Source organism: Camelus bactrianus, chromosome 22 (assembly GCF_048773025.1).
Source record: "Camelus bactrianus isolate YW-2024 breed Bactrian camel chromosome 22, ASM4877302v1, whole genome shotgun sequence".
Lineage (NCBI taxonomy): Eukaryota > Metazoa > Chordata > Mammalia > Artiodactyla > Camelidae > Camelus > Camelus bactrianus.
The window spans coordinates 28,087,115-28,102,070 of record NC_133560.1 but is presented as its reverse complement, the minus strand read 5'-3'; the positions used below and the strand labels follow the sequence as shown (position 1 = coordinate 28,102,070).

The 14,956-nt window shown below is 46.8% G+C and overlaps 1 protein-coding gene across 1 annotated transcript in view; it reads left to right on the top strand.

Annotated features, from left to right (window-relative positions):
- The window catches only part of CATSPERD (cation channel sperm associated auxiliary subunit delta), a 40,601-nt gene that overhangs the window by 17,947 nt on the left and 7,698 nt on the right, over positions 1–14,956 (top strand). Inside the window, exons 10-17 of the mRNA XM_010966939.3 lie at positions 862–957; positions 6,462–6,544; positions 7,114–7,290; positions 9,357–9,470; positions 10,276–10,365; positions 10,958–11,016; positions 12,909–12,987; positions 13,395–13,447. Of these exons, the coding sequence (XP_010965241.2) occupies positions 862–957; positions 6,462–6,544; positions 7,114–7,290; positions 9,357–9,470; positions 10,276–10,365; positions 10,958–11,016; positions 12,909–12,987; positions 13,395–13,447 (751 nt within the window). The remainder of the gene's footprint in view (positions 1–861; positions 958–6,461; positions 6,545–7,113; positions 7,291–9,356; positions 9,471–10,275; positions 10,366–10,957; positions 11,017–12,908; positions 12,988–13,394; positions 13,448–14,956) is intronic.

Below are 14,956 nucleotides of genomic sequence, written 5' to 3'. Positions count from 1 at the left end.
GCCTTGGAGCTGCCTCCCTGGGTGGGGGCTGGGGGTGGGGAGCACAGGCTGTCCTCTCACTCTCCCCTGACTTGAGTGGACAATGACAAGCCCATCCTTGATTTGTCGTCTTCACTGTGTCCCTATTTCCCACCTCCTGGGATCTTTAGGGCCTGGTAGGCAGGTTCTGCAAGTCACCAGATGCCTAGGGCAGAGGGGCCAAGTCCAGGAACTGCAGATCTTGTTTGCAGGCCTAGGACATGTGAGCCCCAGCCCGCCTAAGGAGGGGAGTGAAAGGCAGCCCCCCAGGAGGAGGTGCTCTCAGGGACCTCTGGGCACAGGGGTGGGTGCCAGAGCACCTACAGTCACAACCCACTCCCCAACACCCATCAAGCTGCTTGAATAGGGCTGTTTCCTTCCAACGCAAGGAAAGGGCTCAGGGCTGACCTGGCCCATGTGGGGAATCCATTCCGGAAAGAAAACTCTGATTCCTCACACGCTACCCTTATAATAAAAGGCACCCCACAGTGTTCACCAGCCCATTCCTCAGAGCTCTCACATCAAGGAGACGTATAGGGGCCACATTTTTAAAACTTATTACATTCCGGGGTAGGGGAGGTGGTATAGCTCAGTGGTAGAGCACATGCTTAGCATACAGGAAGTCCTGGGTTCAATCCCCAGTACCTCCATTAAAAAAATAAAATAGATAATAGAAAAAAACCTAATGTGTTCCATGGGATGTCTTGCAACATTGTATCTCATGACTGCATTTTCCCTGGTTTTTTATCATTAGAGTCATGAACTGAAGGGCCCAGTGGGTGGCAGAGGAATCCCCTTCCCAGCCCTCGCCCAGGTCTCATGATTTGCCCTGTTACCTCCTAGGTCAGCTGGTCAACCCTGTCCAGGTGCGAGAAGGACAGCACGTCTTGTATTCTTCCATCTCTGAAGCCAACATCAGCGTCCACAGCGTTGCTGCCAGTGCGTGCCTGACCTGCGGGTAGCTTTCTAGAAGCATTTTAGACCTGACTTATTCACCATTGACCCACTAGGTCTAGCCCAGCCAAAACACAAACCAAACATGGTTATTACAGATTCCGGTATGACTCCGGGCAGAAGCGCCTGTGCCCTCTTACAATGCAGTGGAATGTCAATAGGATCTTGTTTTCTGGGGCTACAGTAACAAAGCACCGCAAACTGGGTGACTTAGAGCAACAGACATTTGTTGTCTTCTAGTCTGGAGGCCAAAAGTCCAAGATCAAGGTGTTGGCAGGGCCGGTTCCTTCGGGGGCCTCCCTCCTCGGCTTGCAGATGGCCATCTTCCTCTTGGGTCTCCCCATCATCTTCCCTCTCCCTCTGTGTGTGTCTGTGTCCAAATTTCCCCTTTTCACAAGGATGCCAGTCCTACTGGATTAGGGCCGACCCTAATGATCTCAACTGGATCACCTCTGTAGAGACTCTATTTCCAAATCAGGTCCCATTCTGGTCAGCTCCTGGGGGTTAGGGCTCCAGCCTATCTTGTTTGGAGGGGATACAGTTCAGCCCATGACAGACTGCACCCCCAGGAGTTCCATACCAGTGAATTGTTGTCTGGCTGCTGCCCTGACTGGTTCAATCAGGAAAAATGAAACCTGCTGGTATAATTTTCCTCCTCGCACAGGTCCCGGCCTGGAGACGTGGAGGGAAATAGTGCAGCCAGCTCGGGGGTCACTTGCCCTTTAAGAGCCTGTATTTCCCCCGTCCGCCCATCACTGCATAACCTCCTCCCCCGTCTGTGTCCATTTATCTGCTAAAAATCAATTTAATGAAAGACATGGGGAGGGTCTAGCTCAGTAGAGCACGTGCTTAGCATGCACGAGGTCCTGGGTTCAATCCCCAGTACCTCCATTTAAAAAAAAAAGAATATAATGAAAGAAAGCAATGAAACACAAATTAATTTATAATTCTACCAGTGATGCCTGGTCCTTTAAAAGTTTTGTTTTAAACATTATAAGTATAATTAAGTTCCCTTTGGAAGCTTCCTATACTGTGGCTGGGAATGTAACTTGGTGCAGCCACTATGGAAGACAGTATGGAGATTCCTTAAAAAACTAAAAAGAGTTACTACATGATCCAGCAATCCCACTCCTGGGCATATATCCAGAGGAAACTAATTTGAAAAGATACGTGCACCCCAATGTTCATAGCAGCACTATTTACAATAGTCAAGACGTGGAAGCAACATAAATGTCCATTGACAGATGACTGGATAAAGAAGATGTGGTGTATATATATACAATGGAATACTACTCAGCCATAAAAAGGAATGAAATAATGCCATTTGCAGCAACATGGATGGACCTAGAGATTGTATTAAGTGAAGTAAGTCAGACAGAGAAAGACTAATATCATGAGATCATTTATATGTGGAATCTAAAAAAATGACACAAATGAACTTATTTACAAAACAGAAACAGACTTACATACATAGAAAACAAACTTACAGTTACTGGGGAGGGGAGTAAAATAGGAGTTTGGGATTAGCAGACACAAACTGCTATATATAAAATAGGTAAACAACAAGGTCCTACTGTAGAGCACAGGGAGCTATATTCAGTATCTTGTAATGACCTATAATGGAAAAGAATATGAAAAGGAATATAAGTACATGTACATATATGTATAACAGAATCACTATGCCATACACCAGAAACTAACACGGCATTGTAAAGCAACTATAGTTCAATTAAAAAGTAATTAAGTTTGCTTGACCAGCTCCCCGAATCCAGGTACCTCTTCAGCTTCCTAAAAATCATCACTATTAGGAATCTAGAGAGAATCTTTCCAACCAGGTGATCACAACGTATATTAAATATACACCTGCTGAAAATGCATAGCGTCATCTGTGTAGCTTGTTGTGGTTGTTTTTTTACATAAATGGTATCATATTGTCATGTGAGTCATCCTACCATTTGCCTTTTCCATTACCCATCATTTTGTTTTATTGTGGTAACAACACTTCACAGATTACCCTCCAAACAAACTTTTAAGTGCGCAGCACAGTACCAGCTGTAGGCACACACAACGGACAGCAGATCTCTAGAACGTCTTTATGTTGCATAACCAGAACTCTGTCCCCGTTAAACACTGAGTCCCCAGCCCCACCCCCAGCCCCTGGCCCCACCGTCTACTTCCTGTCTCTATGGATCTGCCTCCTCTAGGGACCTCCTGTGAGTGGAGTCAGACAGTGTGTGTCCTTCTGCATCTGGCTTATTTCACTGAGCGTCATGTCCTCAAGGCTCATCTATGTTGTAGCCTTTACAGGATTCCCTTCGTGTTTTTTGAGGCTGAGTAATATTTCACGGTATGGCTAAACCACATTGTCTTTATCCATTCATCCATCAGTGGACACTTAGGTCGTTTCCAGAACTTGGCTTTTGTGAACAATGCTGCACTGAACACAGTGGTGGGGAAACGGAAGCCAACTCCTAATGAGATACCACCTCGTAACTATTAGGATGGCTGTTACCAAAAACAAAGAGGCAAATGAAAAAAACGGAGAGATACCAAGTATCAGTGAGGAGGTGGGGAGATGGGAATCCTTGTGCCCTGCTGGAGGGAATGCAAAATGGTGCAGCCGCTGTGGAAAACAGTGTGGAGGGTCCTCAAAAACATAAAAATAGAACCACCGTACAGCCTAGCAATCCCACTGCTGGCTACTGAGGCAGAAGACCTGCACAGCGTGTATTTGACATGGAGCCAGCTTGAATTCCCGTCAGCAGCACAGGGAACTGACCAGGTCCAACCTCGAATTGTTGTCTCTTTCCCTGATTACTACAAGTTCCCCAACCGCTCTTTCAAATTCTAGTCTCTTCCTCTACTAAACCCAGATTGCTATGGGCTCAATGTCTGTGTCCCCCCCAGTTTCCTGTGTTGAAGACTAACCCCCGAGGCAATGGTATGAGGAGGCGGGGCCTTTGGGAGGGGATGAGATCATGAGGGTGGGCCCCTTGTGAATGGGGTCAGTGCCTTTATACAGGGGGCCCCAGGGAGCTCCCTCACCCCCTCTGCCTAGTGAGGACCCAGCGAGGAGATGCTGTCTGTGAACCAGGAAGCGGGTTCTCACCAGATGCGAAATCTTCCGCCACCTTGATCCTGGACTTCAGCTTCCAAAACCGTGAGAAACATGTGTTGTCCATAAGCCACTGGGTCTATGGCATTGTGTTACAGCAGCCCAGACGGACCAGGACACAGGTCAAGCAGATTAATCATTTTCTCCCTTCCTTTTTCCTCGTTACAGCTTTACAGAGATAAACTTCACATGCCATACATACAATTCACCCATTCAAAGCATATGATTCAGTGGTTTTTAGACTATACACAGAGTTGGGCAACCGTCACCGCAATCAGTTTTAGAATGTTTATACTCACAGAAGTAAACAAACTTACGGGTACTGGCGGGGGAAAGGAGGTGAGAAGGGATACGTGGGGAGTTTGAGATGTGCAAATATTAACTACTATGTATAAAATAGATTAATAACAAGTTTCTTCTGTAAAAAAAAAAATTTAACATTTTCATCACCCCAAAAAAGAAAGCCATTTTCTTTAGCTATCAGCCCACAAGCCCCCATTTCTCCCCAGCCCATGCCAACCGCCAATCTACCTTCTGTCTCTACAGAGTCACCTAGTGTAGACATTTCATGTAAAAGGGAGCTTACAACATGTGGTCTTTTGTGACCGGCTTCTTTGACTTACCGTCTTCAAGGTCCATCGCCGTTGTAGCGTGGGTCAGGGCTTCGTTCCTGTTTATATCTGCGTAACAGCTGTGACGGTGGACCATGCTTTGTTTATCCACTCATCTGCTGATGGACATTTGGCTTGTTTCTAGTTTGGGGCTACGGTGAGTCCTGCGCTGTGAACATTCGTGGGCACGTCTTATGCGGATGCGTGTTTTCGGTTCTCCTGGGCAGACACCGAGAAGCGTGTCCGGTCAGATGGGCACTCTGCGCCTGACCTTTAGAGGAACTGCCCACCCCCCGCAGAGGACGCTTTGCATCCCCCCCAGCAGTGCAGGAGGGGCTCCAGCCCCGCCCCGTCCTCACCTGCACCTGCTTTTGTGGTTTTACTCTGGCCGTCCTAGCAGGGCGACGTGGTGTCTCACCGCGGTCCTGAGTTGCGTTTCCCTGGCGACTGCTGGCGTTGGGTGTCTCTTCGCAGGCGTATTGGCCGTTTGTCTGTCTGCTTTGGAGAAATGTCTCCTCCAGTCCTTCGCCCATGTTTTAAATGGGGCTGTTTGTCTTTTTATGACTGAGTTATTACATATTCTAGATACAAGCCCTTATCAGACATGGGATTTGCAAATATTCGCTCCCATTCTATGTGCAATCTTCCCCCTCTTTTTTTTTTTTAAACCATGAGTACACGTCACTTCCCATGTCTAGAACCCTTAACGGTTCCTTATTTTCTAAAGAATAAAGTCCGAACTTGCCAGGATGACATTCAGGCCTGTGCATCCGGTTTCTGATTCCGCAGCTCACTGCTGCCCTGAGAGGTGCTTTTTCTTATCTAACCCCGTGGCTCTCAACTTGGGGACACTGGGCAGTGAGTGTCTGGAGACATGTGTGGCTGTCAGGACTAGCAGGTGCTACCTGCATCTTCTGGGTGGGGGCTGGCAGCGAGGCTCCACACCCCACAGTGGCCAGGACAGCCCCCTCACAAAGAGCCATCCTGCTCCATGTCAACAGAGCAGAGTCTGAGAAATCCTTAGCTGTACTGGTTCCGTCCTTGCTCCACAGACACGCCTCCACTTGCCCCATCACATGCGTTCTTCAAGGCCCAAGTGAAGCCTGGATCTTTTTCTGAAAAACATACTTGATTGTCTTTTTCACAACAGAATAAAAATATACATTGGACCTTGCCCACTCCTCTCGTAAACACTTTTAATGGTGTCTTGCATTCCTTGGACCCCATGTCTGCCAGACTGGAAACAACCTCAGTATCCATCCGAGAAGCACTGGTTAAATAAATTATGGTTCATCCGGACACCAGTGGGCCAACTACAGGGAAGGAAAAAATATAAAGTAGCTTGAAGAGTTCCAGTATATTATCCCACGTATATAAAAGATGAACAGAAAAGATGTTTACTAAAATGCTAACAAGTGGTTACCTATGTGAGGGGTCAGCAAACCATGGCCCACGGGCCAATTCCAGTCCATCACTTGTTTTTGTAAATAAAGTTTTATTGGCACACGGTCCAGCCCATCCGCTTATGAGTTGTCCATGAGCTGCTTTCACCGGCTTGAGTACTTGTACTAGACATCACGTGACCTGCAGAGCAGAAAATACCCTCTGGTCCTTTACAGAAGAAATTTGCTGACCTCTGGGCTGTTGTGATGGAATTTGGGGTGATTTTTTTAATTTTAATTTTTAATTTTTTAAAAATATTTTCATCCATTAGAAACAACCCTTGTTTCAATCTTTGTTCTGTCTTGTTTGGTTCTTCCCAGATGAAAACGAACTGGCAGTTTTAACTCAGGAGAGTTACTTGTACTACGGCAGCCTGGGAATCCTGCCAAGTTCTCTCATCAAAGTAGGTCCTGGGTAACAGTGCCAGTGCTACGCGCTTGGTGACGGATGACAGTCTTGCTCTCAAACGTCTGATCCTTTTTCTGAAGAAACTGCTCTTATCGTTAAAATAGTAATAGTATTTTCAATAGCAATAGCGATCATTTAACACTGCTTTTAATTCATTTAACATTATTAACATTAATCTAATATTTAATAATGTAAATAGTAATTTTAGGAGTTATTAAAATACCAATCATGGGGGTGGTATAGCTCGATGGTAGAGTGAGTGCTTAGCATGCATGAGTTCCTGGGTTCAATCCCCAGGACCTCCATTAAAATAAATAAACAAACTGATGAAGAAATGAATAACCTAATTACCTCCTCCCCCTCTAAGTTTTAAAAATATTTTTAACATAAATAAATTAAATTAAATAACGGCAGCTAACACTTAGCACTTAGAATAAGGTCTAAGCACCTTCCAACCACTGTTACCTCATTTAACCCCTACCATCGTCATAAGAAGTAGAAGAAAACATTTACATCCTAAAAAAAAAATGAGAATGGGCTGATCTCAGAAGTCATTTTTCTTAGTTTGCAGGCCAAAACATCCGGTCGGAAGAGGCGGTCCTGGTGTTCACTGACGTGGGCATGCTGGAAATACTGAGCCCGCTACCTGACCCGCTCTTCCCAGCTTTTGATTTCCAGAAGTGCCCCGTGAACATCCAGGCGACTCTCATGGACCCCCAGCTCCAAGTTGACGTCTGCAAGGTATGTGGTCGCAACTCAACAGCTCCAGTTCCAGAAAAACGCTAGACTGTCTGTTTCCAAAGTGCCTTTGGATCCACGGCGATCGGGGAAACGAGAGAAAAAAGCACAGCAGTTGTGCCACATGCCACGTAGTATATCGAAAGAGCACATTTTGTTCAAAATATCCATTTATGAGATCATGTGCTAATAGATGGCATTAGGGTTGGTTTTTTTTTCTTATTTTCTTTACTTGCCAAATAATATGTCAATCCCCAGCCTTGGGGACTTCCCTGCGGGTCTTTGAAATCATATGTCTGGCATGTCTGGGGATTGCTGGTCTTATGCAAAGTACAGAAAAAAGAAAGGAAGAGACAGTCTGGAGGTGGGAGGGGGGAGCAATCAATAGTAAGCCTTTACGTAAATATTTGGCCAGTAAACTGCTCTGAGAAAGATGACATTAGCAAGGAGTATTTCCCCACCTAAAAAAGACCAAGCAGCTATACAGCCTAGTAAGGACCTGTGGATGAAAGCTGGAATACGCTGAGCCACAAAAATATCGCATTACTGGGTAATAAGCTAAAGTATAACATAAACATATACAAGCCCAGAGCGGGCGGGTGGAGCTCAGCGGTGAAGCACGTGCTCAGCATGCACGAGGTCCTGGGCTCCATCCCCAGTGCCTACGTTTTAAAAAATGAATAAATAAATAAACCTAATTATCCTCCCCCAAAAAACAACAAAAAACCTTTTTAAAATGTAAAAAAAAATACACAAGTCCATACCAATGTAAATAAATGACTGAATAATTAAATAAAGGGAGGGGAGACATACCCCTTTTACAGGAGAGTTCCAAATAATGTAACTACATACTCTCCCCTCCAGGAGGTGGAGTTGAGTCCCTCTGGCCTTAGTGATGGGCTTTGTTTGTTTGTTTGTTTGTGTTTTGTTTTGTTTGGGGGAGAGGTAATTAGGTTTATTTATTTATTTATTTTTAGTAGAGGTACTGGGGATGCAACCCAGAACCTCATGCATGCCAAGCACATCCTCTACCACTAAGCTACACCCTCCCTGCCCCCATGATTTGCTTTTAAAGAACAGAGTCTGCACAGAGGGGAGGGAATAGCCACTTGGCAGTGGTGGAACCTGGCAGATGCCACCTTTACCAGGAGACCAAGATTCCCAGGACAGTCATGAGTCCTGCTGTCAGGACAGCACATTATGGTTAACCCTGTCATTCCTGGTCAATCCCAGACCTGGAATCAGAAGCAACTTATTGGTTACCTCTCTAGGATGCCAGGCAACCAACCCACTGTTTTGCAAGTGGGGTAAATAAAAGACAAGTCACAAACACTTATCCTCCTCTCCCTTCACTCTGTTCCACTGGGCCAGCAAATAGCACAGGGGAAGGGTCTCCTTATGAAATCATTCTGGTGAATATGTGAAACCAAAATGATAGGACATTGCCCGGTGGCTACCCCACCGTCAAAAAAGAGAGACAGCCGACCATTCCTGGCCACTGATGGAAGATCAGTCACCCTTTGGGTCTTGCCAACAAGATCCAGCCCTACACTGATGGATCCAGCAGCCAGTCTGCCAAGAATGCAGAGCGCAGGGGAACATGTGTCCAACCAGGCCGGGTGAATCTACATGTGGGAAATCTACACGTCTGACAGCCCAGGTTCTTCAAAGATGCATAGAATCGAAAAGGAAAGGGGTGGCGGGGGAAGCTGTGGATCAAGAGAGACTTAAAAAGACAAGATGCTTGCAAAGGGGCAAGACTAAGTTATATCCTCTAGGGATGCACGCTTGGCAATCACTCTATGAAGAAACACAGGAAGCAATTACTGTAGAAGTTAGGCGGGGCAGGGTTACTTCCGGCTCTGACTGGGGGGACCTTGAGGGTCTGCTGAGAGTGCAGAACAGTGGCTCAAGAGACAGCTGCCTGACTGGAAGGTTCTATCCCCAGGGGACCACTCACTACCTCCCAAATGCCACTGACCACTTGCCCTGTGTTTTGGGGAACAGAGGCTTGATTTGATTTGATTGATTTTTTGGTTTTTTTTTTTTTTTTTTGCATTTCTAACTAGATGGAACTTCTGCAGGGAGAATTTGATAACAAAATGTACACCATTGATATGAACAGCAAGTTGGAGTTGAGAGCCTTGATGATACCCCGGACAGGGACATCCCCAGTCTCACTAGTAAGGCGGTCTTATCTGTTTGATATTCTGTATGGGGCCTCCCTGGCACCTTTGGCCTCACGCCCGGTGCCCACAATTTCCAGGCTCTGGAAATTCCCTGGCTTCATCCTGGGACTCACTCACAATGCCCCCTAGAAACTCTCTCTTCCTCCTTAACAAGTGTCCCCAGATCCAGGCTTGACGGAGGCCCTGGCTGTCCACCTGCCGGCCCAGCCTCCTTTCCCCCTGCCTCTGTGCCTTTCTCCACCCTTCCTCTGAGCTGCCCAGGAACCTTTCCATAAACGCCTTTTCCTCTTGGCTCAGCCAGAGCCGGCTTCCCCCCTGCAGGGGATGCCTCAGAAACAGGGGGTGTTCCTAGACCTGAAACCCAGGTGTCCAAGCCCAGGCTCTTGGGTGCATAATCAAGCTGAAAAGGGGAGTGAAGGTGGGCAGGCCAGTATCAGCATGCAAAGACATGTCCAGCCAGCCGGGACCAGGGCCTGAGCAGGGGCACCAGGCTGGTTGTGGCTCCTGTGTCTCATCCGGCTTCCCCCCGCAGGACAGACGTCCGGGCCACTCCACACCGCAGGGACAGGTCTGGGTCCGGCGGTGATGCAGCCCCAGGCTGCCCGTGGAGCAGGGCTCAGAGCCACAGTCAGGGGTGTGGGTGAGATAGGGATGGATCTGGGGACAGAACCGGTGGCCGCGTTTGCAGAGCAAGCTCGGTTTTCAGTCTGAAGGGACCACCTGTGGGGGTGACCCCAGTGGGTGCCCCCTCGCCCCTGTGGGCGCTGTACTGAGCACATGTCTCCCATCCCGCCCCCAGGTGATGGCGAGCAACCCGCACTCCCTGGGGCTACAGGCCCTCATCTACGAGGACGGCTACACCCTCAACGGGAACACCAAGCACAGACTGGTGAGCCGCGCCCCCACCCCGAACCTGGATCCCCGGGGTGAAGGGTCCTGCCAGGTCCGGTGCCTTACTGTGTCCCTTCTGACACGCACCTGGAGAAGGTGCTGCAGAGTCTGGAGGGGACACGGCCCCTGCCCCTCCCCTCCCCAGGCAGGCAGCAGCCACCCAGACAGGTGACAGCATCAGGGTGTCACACAGGAGAGCCGCAGAGGACGTGACAGTGCCAGCCCCAGGGAGGGTGTGAGATCTGTGTTCACTGGGGAACCCAAGGCCTCAGGGTCACCCCAGGGAGCTGGGACTTGACCCCAAACCACACACTCACTGGTCCAGTCCTTGTCACACCACAGCTAAATAAGAGGTGGACCTGAGTCACACCCCGCTGTGGGGCCCCAGGACAAAGGCAGCTTTGTGGGGGTGTCACTCCCAGGAGCTTCCAGAAGCATTTCACAGGTGAGAATTGGAACCAGAGGAGGGCTGGATGACTCCCGGGTGGCTCCAAGCAACACCCCATCCTCCCCCATCTCTCCTGAACCCCGATTGCGGAGCAGCCCTGGGCTGTCCTATTGCAGTCCTGTTTTCCCTCTCGGTTCCACAGAACATTTCCCTGAGGCAGCAGCACCACGGGGGCAGGGCCGATCCCAACTTCACCTCCAGGTGAGTCATCACCTGGACCACGGCAGGTGGCCCCAGGGTGTCTGTGGGGTTCGCTTAGCAGGAGTTGGGGGAAGCAGGGCCGAGATCCAGATGCCCCCACTCCAAGGACAGGAAGGCAAGAATGATTGACTACAAGCTCTTTGCAAGAGGTGGTTCCTCAAACAATGAAACATAGAATTTCCATACAATCCAGCAATCCCACTTCTGGGTTGACACCCAAAAGAAATGAGCAGGGACTCAGAAAAATATCTTTGCCCCCATGTTCACTGCAGTGTGGTTCACAATAGCCAAAACAAGGAAGCAACCCCAGTGTCCATTGACACAGGAATGGATAAACTAGATCCATCCATACAATGGTCAAAGGAATGTGGCTCAAAGGAAAGTGGGGGAGGGTATAGCTCAGTGGTAGAGCAGTGCTTAGCATACACAACGTCCTGGGTTCAATCCCAGTACCTCCTTAAAAAAAATTTAAACAAATAAGTAAGTAAATCTAGTTACAACCCCCACTCCCAAAAAAGGAAAGAAATTCAGACACATTCCACAAAATGGATGAACCTTGCTGACATGATGCTCAGTGAAAAAAGCCAGTCACAAAAGGACAAAATGCTGTATGATTCCTCTTGTACGAGGTTCCTACAGTATACATTTCAACAAGTATGATTTTAATTCCATTTTATAGAACTTGGTAACACTATATTGTATAACTGAAATTTGCAGAGTAGAACTTAAATGTTCTCACCAAATAATAGTAATAAAGATATACATGTGAGGTGATGAACGGGGAATTAACTTGATGGGGGAATCTTTTCACGATGTAAACATACATCAAATCATCACGTTGCACATTTTAAATATCTTACAGTTTTATTTGTCAGTTACACCTCAATAAAGCTGGAAAATATAAATGAAATAACTCTGTATGTTAGTAATATAGCATATATGTTCCTCTCTCATGCTTATGGGGAACTTATTTTAAAAATCACTCAATTATTCATGTAGCTGGCGATTAAAAAAAGTCATTTTCCCCAGCAGAGATTTTTCAGACCACATTCTCAGATCTTAACCTAATAAAACTAGAACTCAACAACCAAAAAAGCAACAAAAGTCTCGTTTACTATAGATAAATAACACCTCTGAATCAAAGAATTTAGCTCAGATATACTCAGAGGAAAATTTATAGCCTAAGCACTTTTATTATCAGGGGGAAAAAATGAACCTAATGATAAATGAACTAAGTATTTAACTCAAGGAAATAGTCAGGCAACAAAAAGAAATTATGAGAGGGGAATTAATAATGATACAACCTGAAATGTATTAAATAGAGACAAAAAGACAGTATAGAGTCAAAATGAAAGAGAAAGCTGGTTCTTCAGAAGACTGGTATAATAGCGAAACACCCTACAATCCTGATGAAGAAGAAAAGAGAATTAAAATGAACAGCAGGAACGAAAAATGAAAGTAAAAGTACAGACACAGAAGCTATTAAGTAGTGACGAGAAAACAGTACATTGCAGCTGGGTGATAATAAAACTGGGGTCAGATGTTCTTTTCAATAAGTTACTACATATAAATAAACAAGACCAACCCAAGAAGAGGTAGAAACGAGAGAGAGGATCAGGACACAACGTGTGAGCAGAGGTTCTTGCTCAGTATTCTGGACTGAATGGATGAATAGATGAGGGAATGAATGGATAAACGGATAGGTGAGTGGGTGGATGGATGGATGAGTGGATGGGTGGGTAGGTGGATGGGTCTGTGGATGGGTGAATGGGTGGATAGTTGGATGGACAGATGGGTGGATGGGTGGATGGATGGACAGATGGGTGGATGGATGGATGGGTGGATCAGCAATGCTTTTTACTACAATAACTCACACTCCCATGGCCTTGCAGCATAAAGAGACCCACAATGTCTACCGTCACTCTGGACATAGCCAACAAAGAAATTTCATGTGTGGACCTTAAGCCACTGGTATGTCCAAAACTTTTGCTGTCCCATACTGTCATTAGCGTTAAGGGCCATGGCAGCAGGCCTCGGCTGCGTTTCCGAGGGGCTGGCTGAGCTCACTCTCAGGTTCTAGAAATGGACGTGATCCTGTCCTGGTTGCCAGGGTCACTGCCTCTTCCCCATTATCGTCCCTCAGGGCTGCCCCTCATGACTCACCATCCTCAGAGCAGGTGTATCAGTTGGGGTGTAGCAGATGGGGGGATCTTAGCTGCGCCCCATAGCTCAGGGAGGCTCTTAGGGCTTGCTTCCTTGGGGCCAGACACACTTACTGTGAGTCCCAGGTGCCTGGTCCCCACATGGCTTTTCACTGTGGCTGGGCTATCAGCACCCTCACTGCCCTGGGTCCTCATCCCTGTCTCTCCCCCATGCAGACAGCACTGATTTCAGTTGGTTGTGACCTGGAGAAGAAGATCATCATTCAGAAGTGAGTGTGTTGATGTGGTGGGGAGAGGGAGGAGTGGCGATGGGACGAGACCGTCACCATCGCTTCACAGTTGGTAAAATTGGGTGCTGCTACCCTGTCAACCTCTGTATATGTTTACCTTTTACATAACAAATGGCTTAATCATTAATCCTAACACGTTAAGTGTGGAGTTTCCGGGCAGTGGCCACCCCTCCTCCCACCAACTCAGGAATATTCATCTTTTCTCACTCCTTGTTGGCTCATTCCATTTCTTCCTTTTAGTCTCCAAGATCCCCATTTTGATTAAAATTGCTCAGGGTTTTTGGTTTTAATCGCCTGATGAAAAACTGGGGAACTTAGCCTCTGGTATCCATAGTTACTTCAGGGAATACAGCCATGAGAATTCAAGAAAAAGAAAACAAAGGGAACGCAAAGACTGGCCAAACTGCCAGTTTCCCCTTCAGGCAGTGGTGTGCTGGTAAATGTTCAACAGCCAGTTCTGGGGGAGCCCTGATGCACAGCATGTGCCAATTCCCGTGGTGTAAACGCTCCCACGGAGCCTACTGAAGGCTACCGACGTGAGTCACATACTGGTTCACGAAATTCCTCAGGATTTCACAGGATTTAACTCCAGAGCTAGTAAGAGCCAGCCTCAGTGCCCCACTGCACCAGGGCAATAATAAACTCAAGTGATGATTTTCCCAGAATTTCCTTCCCACCCCATGGAAACGCTTTATTGAATCACTAAATGATGTATTTGGAACACATGTGCAGGAAAGTGTTGTAAAACCACCTTTTAAAAGCTTCTGCCATAAAAAGAGTGGGGAGGATATTTGCCACATGTGTAACTAACAAAAGACTCATATCCAGAATATATAGAAAATTCCTACAAAAAAAAAAAAAAGACAAATTAATAGAAAACAATGGCAAAAGGCTTGAGTCGGTACTTCCAAAAAAGAAAGAAACAAACAAACCAAAAACAAAGGACAAGGCTAATATACACATAAAAAGGAGCTGAGAAAATAGACAACCTCAATATGAAAATGAAAACCGTATTAGACATGTAGGTACAACTGAATCACCCTGCTGTATACTAGAAATTCACACAACATTGTAAATCCACTAGACTTCAATGAAACAAAAAAGCAAACAACTGTATTAGAGGGCGTTCTTCACCCACCAGCATGGCGGAAGTGACAAAGCCCGGCCAGCAACACACAGTTAGGGTGGGGACGCCCTGGTGGGCGTGTACAACTTCCCACCCCGAAATTCCACTCATGCACATCTGCACTGGCCTAGGTTTCTAAATGTTCTCAAAGACATTGTTCTTAATAGCTCCAAGCTGGAAGCAGGCCAACTCAAGCCACTGGCGGAGGAATAAACCAGGTGCGGCGTTTTTATACAGTGGAACACTGTGAAAACGAACGAGGCAGAATTACGTGGTTGGGTCGTACAAACATGGGCATGGAATCAAAAAACGTCGAAGAACACATAGTCTGATTTTAGTCTTAAAAATCCGAAATCAGGCAA